Source organism: Oncorhynchus kisutch, unplaced genomic scaffold (assembly GCF_002021735.2).
Source record: "Oncorhynchus kisutch isolate 150728-3 unplaced genomic scaffold, Okis_V2 scaffold2206, whole genome shotgun sequence".
Lineage (NCBI taxonomy): Eukaryota > Metazoa > Chordata > Actinopteri > Salmoniformes > Salmonidae > Oncorhynchus > Oncorhynchus kisutch.
Genome location: NW_022264151.1, coordinates 10,430 through 22,602, shown reverse-complemented (window position 1 = coordinate 22,602; position 12,173 = coordinate 10,430). Strand labels below are relative to the sequence as shown.

At 43.4% G+C, this 12,173-nt stretch overlaps 1 protein-coding gene across 1 annotated transcript; it reads left to right on the top strand.

Moving 5' to 3' along the window:
• Nucleotides 1-6,979: 6,979 nt before the first annotated feature.
• Nucleotides 6,980-10,820, top strand: LOC109875303 (ladderlectin-like). The gene is made up of 6 exons (XM_031819497.1): nucleotides 6,980-7,089; nucleotides 8,223-8,310; nucleotides 8,652-8,767; nucleotides 9,081-9,272; nucleotides 10,343-10,457; nucleotides 10,577-10,820. Exons 1-6 carry the CDS (start codon nucleotides 7,075-7,077, stop codon nucleotides 10,666-10,668), a joined length of 618 nt encoding a protein of 205 aa, XP_031675357.1. The 5' UTR covers nucleotides 6,980-7,074; the 3' UTR covers nucleotides 10,669-10,820.
• The last annotated feature ends 1,353 nt before the right edge of the window (nucleotides 10,821-12,173 follow it).

Below are 12,173 nucleotides of genomic sequence, written 5' to 3'. Positions count from 1 at the left end.
AAATGGCTTCCAACACTCTACTCAGCAAACTGGATGCAGTCTATCACAGTGCCATCCGTTTTGTCACTAAAGCACCTTATACCACCCACACCTGCGACTTGTATGCTCTAGTCGGCTGGCCCTCGCTACATATTCGTCGCCAGACCCACTGGCTCCAGGTCATCTACAGGTCCATACTAGGTAAAACTCCGCCTTATCTCAGTTCACTGGTCACGATGGCAACACCCATCCGTAGCACGCGCTCCAGCAGGTGTATCTCACTGATCATCCCTAAATTTTAATTATTCGCCTACCTCCTCATGCCTTTTGCACACATTGTATATAGACTCCCCCTTTTTTTTCTCTACTGTGTTACTGACTTGTTAATGGTTTGCTCCATGTGTAACTCTGTGTTGTCTGTTCACACTGCTATGCTTTATCTTGGCCAGGTCGCAGTTGCAAATGAGAACTTGTTCTCAACTAGCCTACCTGGTTAAAGAAAGGTGAAATAAAAAAATGAAAAACAAGACCTCAGTCCAGCGCCTCTCAGCCTATTGCGGACAGTCTGAGCACTGATGGAGGGATTGTGCGTTCCTGGTGTAACTCGGGCAGTTGTTGCCATCCTGTACCTGTCCCGCAGGTGTGATGTTCCGATCCTGTGCAGGTGTTACACGTGTTCTGCCACTGCGAGGACGATCAGCTGTCGTTCCTGTCTCACTGCACGGACAATGCAAGTTAATGCCCTGGCCACATCTGCAGTCCTCATGCCTCCTTGCAGCATGCCTAAGGCACGTTCACGCAGGGACCCTGGGCGTCTATCTTTTGGTGTCTTTCAGTAGAAAAGCCTCTAGTGTCCTAACTGACCTTAATTGCCTACCGTCTGTAAGCTGTTAGTGTCTTAACGACAGGTGCATATTCATTAACGTCTGGAAACGGTGTTTAAACCATTGACAATGAAGATCTGTGAAGTTACTTGGATTTTTACAAATTCTTTGAAAGACAGGGTCCTGAAAAAGGGATGTTTCTTTTTTGCTTTATTACTCTACTAACACTAATGTCAACGAATAGTGTGTGTGTAGCTTTCAAAGTTGAAAATTATCACGTGGATGTCAGAATGCTGTGTGAATATTAGTGTCACATATCCCTACTCCATCCGTTCCCTGTGGGGCAGTCGTTTGGTTTGTAGAATCCCAGAATGTAGCTTTGCGTTTCCAAACTCTCGCTGGGTTTAGACGTGAGTACTTATTAGAGCCAACTGTATTAGACTGTTCTACCTGCAGCTATGGTACCTGTTCATCGGACGTGCTGTTTTCGACTCTCTCTCGACCTCAATGCTCGGCTATGAAAAGCCCACTGACGTTTCCTCCGGATGTGCTGACCTGTTGCACCCCCTACAACCACTTATTTGACCCTGCTGGTCAAATAACAGCTTGAACGATCTGAACTTAATGGCCATGTACTCTAATCTCCACCCGGCACAGCCAGAAGAGGACTGGCCACCCCTCAGAGCACGGTTCCTGCCTTTCGAGGGAGGTTTTTTTCCCCCCTAGCAACCATGCTGCTACATCTGCATTGCTTGCTGTTTGGGTGTCTGTATAAGCATGTGAAATCTTCTGTAAAAAGGGCATTGGAAATGCATTTCATATGGAATCGCATGATGCTCAGTGTGTTTATTCCCTCCGTGCACAGCTAGCTAGTATAATTGTATCACAGTAATGAGGTGAAGGTGGCGGCAATACCCATTAGGGTCAGTAAGGGAAGAAGGAGGACGTGCTTAACTCAACTCCCTTCCGTAAACCATTAAAGGTGCTTGGAACCAAAAATAGATTTTTGTTTTGTATGATACCCATCAAGGACGAGACTGGCGAGGCCACCTCCAAGACTATGGTGGACATCAACACCCAAGGTCATCCTTGAGTGACCGAGGTCATGAACGCTGGAATGTATTTATTTATTTTTTCTTCCATGGTACATTGTCAATAGAGATCGCTTTCCTACCCCCTCCTCCAGGTTTGGTGACTGGACCAACCAGACCCTCAAGACTGCCATGGGCAAGTCCCTTTATTTGGTACCAGGAAGGATGGGAGAACAACCTGAAGGTAAGTCTCTCTTTGCACACGACAGCAGCATCCAGGCCTCCACCTAGTACGGAAGGGAGCCGCAGCTGTTGACTGAGGTAAGCAATGCAATTGTTATTGCACATACTGTAGTCTTTCAAATTTTTGAATAACGTACTTTCTGATCACTGAAACCCCACCTGATATGTTTGAACCAGATCAGAACGCCTTGGAGGACCACCTTCCTAGGAAATATAATTGTATTTATTCCTGTTCTCAATCAAGGTGAGACTGGACAAGGCGCAGGTGGAGAGCTACAGGAGCAGAATCGAGAAGGGGACCAAGTGCTATGACTTCTGGGCAAATGACTTGGTTTGGAAGAAGGACGAAAGGAAGGCGAGACCTGGGGAAAACCTCGCTGCTCTTTCGCTCCTAGCTGGGGTCACCATCTGTTAAAGTGAAAATTTAAAATCTCAAACATTTGCATACAAAACAACCTGAAGCTACTTCAAATCAAATGTATTTGTCACATACACATGGTTAGCAGATGTTAATGCGAGTGTAGGGAAATGCTTGTGCTTCTAGTTCCGACAATGCAGTAATAACCAACGAGTAATCCAACCTAACAATTCCAAAACTACTACTTAATACACACAAGTGTAAAGGGATAAAGGACATGTGCATAATGATGGTACAGAATGGCATAGGCAAGATGGTATAGAGTACAGTATATACAGTGGGGAGAACAAGTATTTGATAACCTGCCAAATCGGCAGTGTTTCCTACTTACAAAACATGTAGAAGTCTGTCATTTTTATCATAGGTACACTTCAACTGTGAGAGACGGAATCTAAAACGAAAATCACGTTATGATTTTTAAGTCATTCATTTGCATTAATTACTTAAAGCAGGGATTTTAGCCCACTCCTCCATACAGACCTTCTCCAGATCCTTCAGGTTTCGGGGCTGTCGCCGGGCAATACGGACTTTCAGCTCCCTCCAAAGATGTTCTATTGGGTTCAGGTCTGGAGTCTGGCTAGGCCACTCCAGGACCTTGAGATGCTTCTTACGGAGCCACTCCTTAGTTGCCCTGGCTGTGTGTTTCGGGTCGTTGTCATGCAGGAAGACCCAGCCCCTTACTGAGGGAAGGAGGTTGTTGGCCAAGATCTCGCGATACATGGCCCCATCCATCCTCCCCTCAATCCGGTGCAGTCGTCATGTCCCCTTTTCAGAAAAGCATCCCCAAAGAATGATGTTTCCACCTCCATGCTTCACGGTTGGGGTGGTGTTCTTGGGGTTGTACTCATCCTTCTTCTTCCTCTAAACACGGCGAGTGGAGTTTAGACCAAAAAGCTCTATTTTTGTCTCATCAGACCACATGACCTTCTCCCATTCCTCCTCTAGATCATCCAGATGGTCATTGGCAAACTTCAGACGGGCCTGGACATGTGCTGGCTTGAGCAGGGGGACCTTGCGTGCGCTGCAGGATTTTAATCCATGACATGTTCTCAGTGTAACCTGTGTTTGCTTGTTTATGTGTCTGTCTCCTACCCTGTTCCCTTTAACTCTGCTCCTGTTCTCAAGAGCGCAGCAGTGCCTGGACTTTGCAGTCCCCCTTCCGAGACTGGCTGCCTGTTGAGAACAAGGGACAGGCAGAACCTCCCACCCACACAGCAACCACCTCCTCTATATTCCACAAACCAGAATTCAGTATTTTATCTATGATTGCCATGTGAGTGTACAGAAAATCAGTGGAAAAAAATTTATGACACAACTGTACCAAAAACGATAAACTTTAATGTATGAAAATATATTGACAGGTTGGGTTTCACAAGGTGTTCATTATTGGAAGCTGTAAGGTATCCTTTGATGGCATTTATTTGTTCCAGGTTATTCATTGTTGTATCCTTGGACCTACACCAGATGATTATATATGTATTCAACCACAAGGGTGTATTAAATGAGAGAGAGGGGGGGGGGAATCATAATAGAGGACTACTGAAATGGTATTATTTCAGTGTAGATGAGGGCAGGTTAAATAAAAAGATGACAGCCAGACAAGTCAGTGACTGAATCAAAAGGATTTACATCTGAATGGAGTGGACATAAGCTTACTTTGTGATCTGTAAGGTAAGTAACTTTAATGTGTCAAGCAGAATACATGTTTTCTTTGCCATTTCCCGAAACGTAGCAACGTTTAAGACATGGATTTCATGTTGTAATGTTGACTTGGTACCCCAAAAAGTAGTTTGAATGAACGTTTCCATGTTACAAGCTAAACAAAGCTTGTTTAAACAGAGAAATTGTCGCAGAAATCAGCCTTGTTTGCATAGCGACGAAGAAAAGAACACAATTTAGGCTGTGATCTTAAATTCTAATCACTCCGTCGATATAGCAATGGACGCTAATAGTCGATCGAATCCCATTGTGACGCAGTGGGGGACAGTATTTGGCATGACAGGCCCCCATTGAATGTATTAGTCTCTCACTCATATAGCAAAATGTGTACAATTATTGGAAATTGGCTTTAAAACCGCAAAAATGTCTCTACACCTTATGGCAAAATGATGACACAATATGGCAGTCCCCGCACCACAATGTTCATTCCGTTGGGCATGCACAAATAGGTTGTTGATTGCGCTCACAGAAAAAAGTGTGTAACTTTCCCTTAATCAGATTCTAGTTTCCAAATAATTCATTTAGTGCAACGATTTCATTAATGTATCAGTTTTGATTCCACAAGACACGAGCCAAGCTGATTCAAATTGTTCAGCACCGCATGACGTTTCACAGTTCAGCACCAGGATGTGGATAGCACACATGACATCATTGCCATTACCTCACGCTTGGTTTTGCAGGGGTCCTCCAATGTGCAAAGAAAACTACCCAAATGAATTTCCCAAAAGGAATCTGGTACATATGTTTGTGTGAAGTAACTATTTGTTCATTCATTCTCAAAGGGTATATGGTAACAAGGCTTGTTGATGCTTATATACACATGCTCTGCTAAGACCCGCTCAAGCCAGTGTCAAAAAGCCTCAACTTTTTTCCAAAAGCAAATTCCATCATCTCATACATGCCAATCAGCCAACAGGCTTACATAGGCTTTTAGCAATTATTGTTGGGGTTCTTATAATGGGGTAGACTCTGGCAGAGAGAGAGAGAGGCACTATCGATGCTACTGGTCGATGTTTGAAAAGAATACAGGAGCAGTGTAGGAATGAGCTTAACAAAAATGGCTATTCCTGCAGGTGATATCCAGTCAAAAGTTTGGACACACCCACTCATTCCAGGGTTTTTCTTTATTCTCTACTATTTTCTACATTGTAGAATAATGACGACATCAAAACTATGACATAACACATATGGAATCATGTAGTAACCAGAAAAGTGTTAAACAAATCAAAATTGATGTTATATTTGAGATTCTTCAAAGTAGCCACCCTTTGCCTTGATGACAGCTTTGCACGCTCTTGGCATTCTCTTATCCAGATTCATGAGGTTGTGTTGTGGCAAGGTAGGGGTGGTATAAAGTAGATAGCCCTGTTTGGTAAAAGACCAAGTCCATTTATTTGACAAGAACAGCTCAAATAAGCAAAGAGAAATGACAGTCCATCATTGCTTTAAGACATGAAGGTCAGTCAATGCGGAACATTTCAAGAACTTTGAAAGTTTCTTCAATTGCAGTCGCAAAAACCATCAAGCGCTATGATGAAACTGGCTCTCCCGAGGACCGCCACAGGAAAGGAAGACCCAGAGTTACCTCTGCTGCAGAGGATAAGTTCATTAGAGTTACCAGCCTCAGAAATTGCAGCCCAAATAAATGCTTCACAGAGTTGAAGTAACAGACACATCTCAACATCAACTGTTCAGAGGAGACTGCGTGAATCAGGCCTTCATGTCAAACTGCTGCAAAGAAACCACTCCTAAAGGACACCGATAAGAACAAGAGACTTGCTTGGGGCAAGAAACACGAGCAATGGACATTAGACCGGTGGAAATCTGTCCTTTGGTCTGATTAGTGTGTCTTTGTGAGATGCAGAGTAGGTGAACGAATGATCTCCGCATGTGTGGTTCCCACCATGAAGCATGGAGTAGGAGGTGTGATGGTGCTTTGCTGGTAACACTGTCTGTGTTTTATTTAGAATTCAAGGCACGCTTAACCAGCATGGTTACCACAGCATTCTGCAGCGATACACCATCCCATCTGGTTTGCACTTAGTGGGACTATCATTTGTTTTTCAACAGGACAACGACCCAACATACCTCCAGGCTGTTTGACCAATAAGGTAGAGTGATGTAGTGCTGCATCAGACCGCCCTGGCCTCCACAATCACCCAACCTCAACCCAATTGAGATGGTTTGGGATGAGTTGGACCGCAGAGTTAAGGAAAAGCAGCAAACAAGTGCTCAACATATGTGGGAATTCCTTTAAGAATGTTGGAAAAGCATACCAGGTGAAGCTGGTTGAGAGAAGGCCAAGAGTGTACAAAGCTGTCATCAAGTTTAAAGGTGGATACTTTGAAGAATCTAACATATATTTGGTTTCGTGTAACACTTTCTTTGGTTACCTCATGATTCCATATGTGTTATTTACAGTTTTGAGGTCTTCACTATTATACAAGAAAATAGTCAAAATAAAGAAAAAGCCTTGAATGAGTAGGTGTGTCCAAACTTTTGACTGGTACTGTATATATGTATATATGTTCACTTTTTATAGATTTGTTACATTTTCACAAAAGTTGTGCTATAATAGTGGACCAATAGAGCGCCTGTAGCACAGGCAAAGATATTTTTCCAGCACCCCAATTGAAAATAACATTCATTAAAAGTACCCTGCACCAACAAACTTCTTCCCGTGGCTATACGTTTTGGTTTTTGCCCTAACACAACACAGCTGATTCAAATGATAAAAGCTTGATGATTAGTTGATTATTTGACCGGTTAAAGGATGAGAGAGGGAGGGGTCTGACTGGATGGGTCCTTAAAAAAGGAGAGCAGGAAGCAGTAGAACTCAACTCACAAACAGAGCGCTGACATGACCAGACTACAGGTGAGAGTTCAACATAGTCATCTAGTACTGTATCTGCTTTCATCCCAAATGGTAACCTATGTGGTACACTACTTTTTACCAGGACCCATCGGGCACATGTGACCCTGTTCAAATGTAGTGCAGGGGTCTCCAACAGGTCATAGTAGTTTGCCAAACAATTCAGATTTTAAAAAAATATATTTTTTCACGTGTTCAACTGTCAAACAAATCTCAAGTATCAGACACTGCAAGTTACTAAATCAACACGACTTGACGTTATCCCACCTCTGGTTAGTTAACTATTGGCTTAAAACGTCACATTTAAAACCATATCTGCCAATTTCCAGCAATATTGCCTTGTCGCTCACTCCCTGTGTAGCCAGTTGATGCCTAGTGGGTTGCCAGATTCTTTCACAACTAAGTATTAACTGCAAGGTATACTTGTCAAAAGTATAGAAATGGTATCTTTTGTTATTTGCAAACCTTGCCATGAAATGAGCATCAATTGGCAATACAGAACCATCGCTAGTTACTTTTCTTCCAGACCTAAAAGAAATGGTATTCTGATGTGATTTAAGCACTGCCATGGACTCAGAACATTACATTTTGTTCTCCATTACCAATTGTAATTGAGTGGCAAACCAGGAAATTGAACTGAGAACATTTATGAAAATGGCTGTAATTTGGGGTTTAAAATCACAGCTTTTTTTATAGGGCCCCTTTAGTAGTTTATTACTCATTTTACTGTGTCTATTGCCAGACCGGTACACTGAAGAGTTGTAGGGCAGAGAAGAATGAGCCTATTTGAAAGAAGTCGCTTGCGACGTGTGTATTAATAAAAGGTAGCTCATGCCAGGCAAGTTGAGTCTCCTGCTCTAGAAAAATGTACTTTACCAGCCAATTTCATTTGCAAAAAGGTGACTTACTAGGTGTGCCATGCATCGGGGTTAGTTATCTAGGGTGCTGTTTCGGGGAGAACCCAAGAGCATAGACTTCTCCTTATTCCCGTGTGCCAGGCTAATCTACTCTGTGGTGGAAGAGATGATACCTGGTATTCCTTAGCCCTTCATTAGTTGAATGTGTTAAGTGGACTTGCTGGGGTACTCGAGGAGAGGTTGGGGAAACACTGATGGCTTATCTCGTGTGTCTCTCAGGAGACTATCACCATGGCGACGTTGACCCTTCTACTGCTTCTCAGCGCTGCCTTTACACTGGGCGACAGAATGACTGCGCGCATAGCAAGTAAGAGTCAGCCTCACACTTTACATCACGAGTGTCAAACGCATTCCACGGAGTCTCTTGCATCTGCAGTTGGCTTACCTTTCAATGAAGACCTAGACAACCAGGTGAGGGGAGTTCCTTACTAATTAGTGACCTAAATTGATCAATCGAGGGAGGAGCGAAAACCTGTAGACACTCTGTGCTCTGTGGAATGAGTTTGTGCTTTACATCATTGATTGTGTATGTTTTGTTGTAGTGTGGCATGACTGATCTCCAAATGTTATTTTTGATGCAAGGGTCAGTCTGGACTATCCTTTAAAGTCTGCTGCAATTTCGGAACCCTCCCTGTCTTCTCCTTTCAGATGATTTGGTGACATTTGCAGCAGACCAAAGAAACCCATGCCCCAGAGGCTGGTTCCAATTTAATTCACGCTGCTTCATGTTTGTCAAAACTGCAAGGACATGGCCCAATGCAGAGGTATAATGCTTACTTTCTACAATTGAAGTCAACTTAGTTTTTTGAGTTTAAGGTGCTTTGGCCTTATTTTAACAGGCGCCTCATGTAAAATACTGAACGTCCCCTTAATATGCTGTAATTGCAATTTTCTATAGGCTTTTCAATATTGTGTGGAGTTGGGCCCTCTTGTATATTAGAACCCTCAAGGCATGGGTTAAGACTGAGATGAACTAATTCCTATATTTGAGATTCCAGAAGACAAATTCTCAGACTGGACAACTGACTAATGCTTCCATTATGACATGTCTTTGTCTCTGTGTACTGCTTGCTCTAGCGCCACTGTCAGTTACTTGGACAAAAACTGAAGCCTGTGTACAACACTGTAAAGTACCTTGGCGCAAACCTGGCATCTGTGCACAGCTATGAAGAGTCCCAATTTCTACAGGCGGTGGTGTTGATCACGACTGGCAGTTTCCCTCTTACCTGGATTGGCGGATTTGATGCTGTTCAAGCAAAGGTGGAAAAGGTACCCAAAGTGAAGATGCCTTAATACTTAAGACTAATAAAACCATCAGCTCGGAGTAGGTGTTAAGACACTGGTCAGACAACTCTGTGCCAGGAGTAATCAACTGGCCAGTTTCTCAGCTGGTAATGACCACAGTTTGAGGTACCGCAGAGGAAAGATTGACATTCGCAACTCGAGTTCTACGTGGAATTTGGATATTACCATTTTAATAACTGTAAATTGCTTTGGCACAGTAGGCATGAAGTTACTTGCCTACCTTTTAACCAGACACTATTCAAGTAAACATGGCCCAATGTCATCTCTTTAAACTGATATTAATGTGACTTTAAGTATTTAGGCATGTGACCTATGCCTCGTGAAGTCATTGTCAAAAGCAAAAGAAATACTGTTGGTTGTAGGTCTAGATTTGAGTTGAGCATCTCGAAATATCCAGAGCAATTGCCACAGATGATCCATTAGATGATCCATTAGATGATCCATTAGATGATCCATTAGATGATCCATTAGATGAACCAGATACTCCATTGGCCTCTAACGATGTGAAGAGTCTGCAATGTCGGGCAGATTCGAGGGACAGGCACAACTCGGAGAGAAATGTTTTTCTCAGTTTCTGGCATGTCATGTGTGCTACTTGTATCAGTACTCGTAACGACCTAAGCATTACAAAACGTATATATTTGCTCAAATAAGCCATTATGTTTTTCGTTAATTAAATTTGCCATCTTATTGACGGCCATACAAAAACGAGTTGCTTGGTGACCAGGAAAAACGCTACCCGCTTGAGAAGGCAGATTTTGGGCTTATAGTTATCCTTCTCGCTTCGCCTCTTCCTCTTTGCTATGGCGCAGAAACGACTTACTAGCTGTCTTTTTCTAATTTTGGGATTTCTAGAAATGTGTATCAACACTTGTGTATTTTTTTCACCCAACAGTTCCAGTGTCAGTCTGCACGTTTTGCTAGTGGTGGCTTTTACCGTTTTGTTGGAGGAAAGACCATGAGTGTTGTATTTTAGAAATTGTTCAGCAAGCACATGTAACATTTGATACTGAGATCTCACTACTTCCACACAGGACAGGCTATGGTTCTGGAGTGACGGCTCCAAATTTGATCACGAGAGCTGGGCTGAAGGGGAGCCGAATAACAACAATGGTGCCAGAGAGCCATGTATTCATTTCAACTTTGGAGGTACATTATCATCCATCAAATTAAACTTTTTTGAGTAAGTTTAACAAATAAATGTGAGCTACTTTTCTCTTTTCGAGTGTACATCGAGAGGTAATTTCTATTTCGTGTTTCCTCTTAAGCTGAAAACGGCTGGAACGATGTCTCATGTGGAAAGAGCTATCCCTCCGTGTGCTCCATAAGAACCTGTTTAATCCTTCAAACTGTCAATTGAAACAGAAAATGCTACTCTGGTGTCAGCATCCTAACTGCAAATGTTTCATGTTATAGTGAATTACTTTGAAGGTATTTGTTGCTGTAAAATACATTTGACTTGTTGTGTAACTATTGTAGCTTGTTGTCAATAAAACTGGTGTACGTATTTAATCTCATGAGTCGTTATTTAACATTGCTTCACTTTGTTTCTTGAAGATGCAGTCTGGGTGTCCAGTGGGCATTTCAATTCTTTGATCCATTGTTTCTTGAAGAATAGAATTCTCTTAGGACCCAAAAAGTTGTAAAAAAAATGTGGTCTCACTGTCAACTGCGTTAAATTTCAGCAGACTTAACATGTTTAAATATTTGAGATTCAAAAACAAACATAAACTGAACAAGTTCCACAGAAATGGAATGTGTCCCTGAACCAAGGGGTCTGTTAAAAGTAAGTCAGTGTCTGGCCGCATTAAGTACTGCAGTGCATCTCCTCATGGACTGCACCAGGGTTGCCAGTTCTTGCTGTGAGATGTTACCCCACTCTTCCACGACGGCACCTGCAAGTTCCCGGACAATTCTGGGGGGGAATGGTCCTAGCCCTCACCCGCCGATCCAACAGGTCTCAGACGTGCTCAATGGGATTGAAATCAGGGCTCTTCGCTGGCCATGGCTGAACACTGGCATTCCAGTCTTGCAGGAAATCACCCACAGAACTAGCAGTGTGGTGTATTTGATGCTGGAGGGTCATGTCAGAATGAGGGAGGAGGATGTCTTCCCTGTACTGCACAGTGTTGTGATTACCTGCTATGACAGCAACCTCAGTCCGATGATGCTGTGACACGCCGCCCCAGACCATGACGGACCCTCCACCTCAATCGATCCTGCTCCAGATTACAGGCCTCGGTGTAACGCTCATTCCTTAGACTATAATGCGACTCCGACCACCCCTGGTGAGACATATCCGCGACTCGTCAGTGACGAGCTTGTTTTGTTTTTTTGCCAGTCCTGCCTGGTCCAGCGAGGGTGGGTTTGTGCCCATAGGTGACGTAGGCAGGTCCTCACCGGCAACAATAGCATCAAATAGTCCCCGTGATATGCAACTGTTCAGGGAAGTCAGGAACCAATACGCGAAGGCCAGCTTCTTCAGGCAGAAGTTTGCATCCTGTAGCTCCAACTCCAAAAAGTTCTGGGACACTGAAGTCCATGGAGAACAAGAGTGCTATCTAACCTCCAAACGAGCTTCAATGCCATACAACACTCCTTCCGTGGTCTCCAACTGCTCTTAAAAGCTAGTAAAACCAAATGCATGCTTTTCAACCGATCGCTGCCTGCACCCGCATGCCCGACTAGCACACCACCCTGGATGGTTCCGACCTTGAATATGTGGACATCTATAAGTACCTAGGTGTCTGGCTAGACTGCAAACTCTCCTTCCAGACTCATATCAAACATCTCCAATCGAAAATCAAATCAAGAGTCGGCTTTCTATTCCGCAACAAAGCCTCCTTCACTCACGCCGCCAAGCTT

Excerpts from the sequence above, each read along its gene's own strand:
- LOC109875303 (XM_031819497.1), top strand. Across the intron at positions 9,273-10,342 it reads TTCAAGCAAAGGTGGAAAAG|GACAGGCTATGGTTCTGGAG; the intron begins GTACCCAAAGTG and ends ACTTCCACACAG. Across the intron at positions 10,458-10,576 it reads TATTCATTTCAACTTTGGAG|CTGAAAACGGCTGGAACGAT; the intron begins GTACATTATCAT and ends TTTCCTCTTAAG.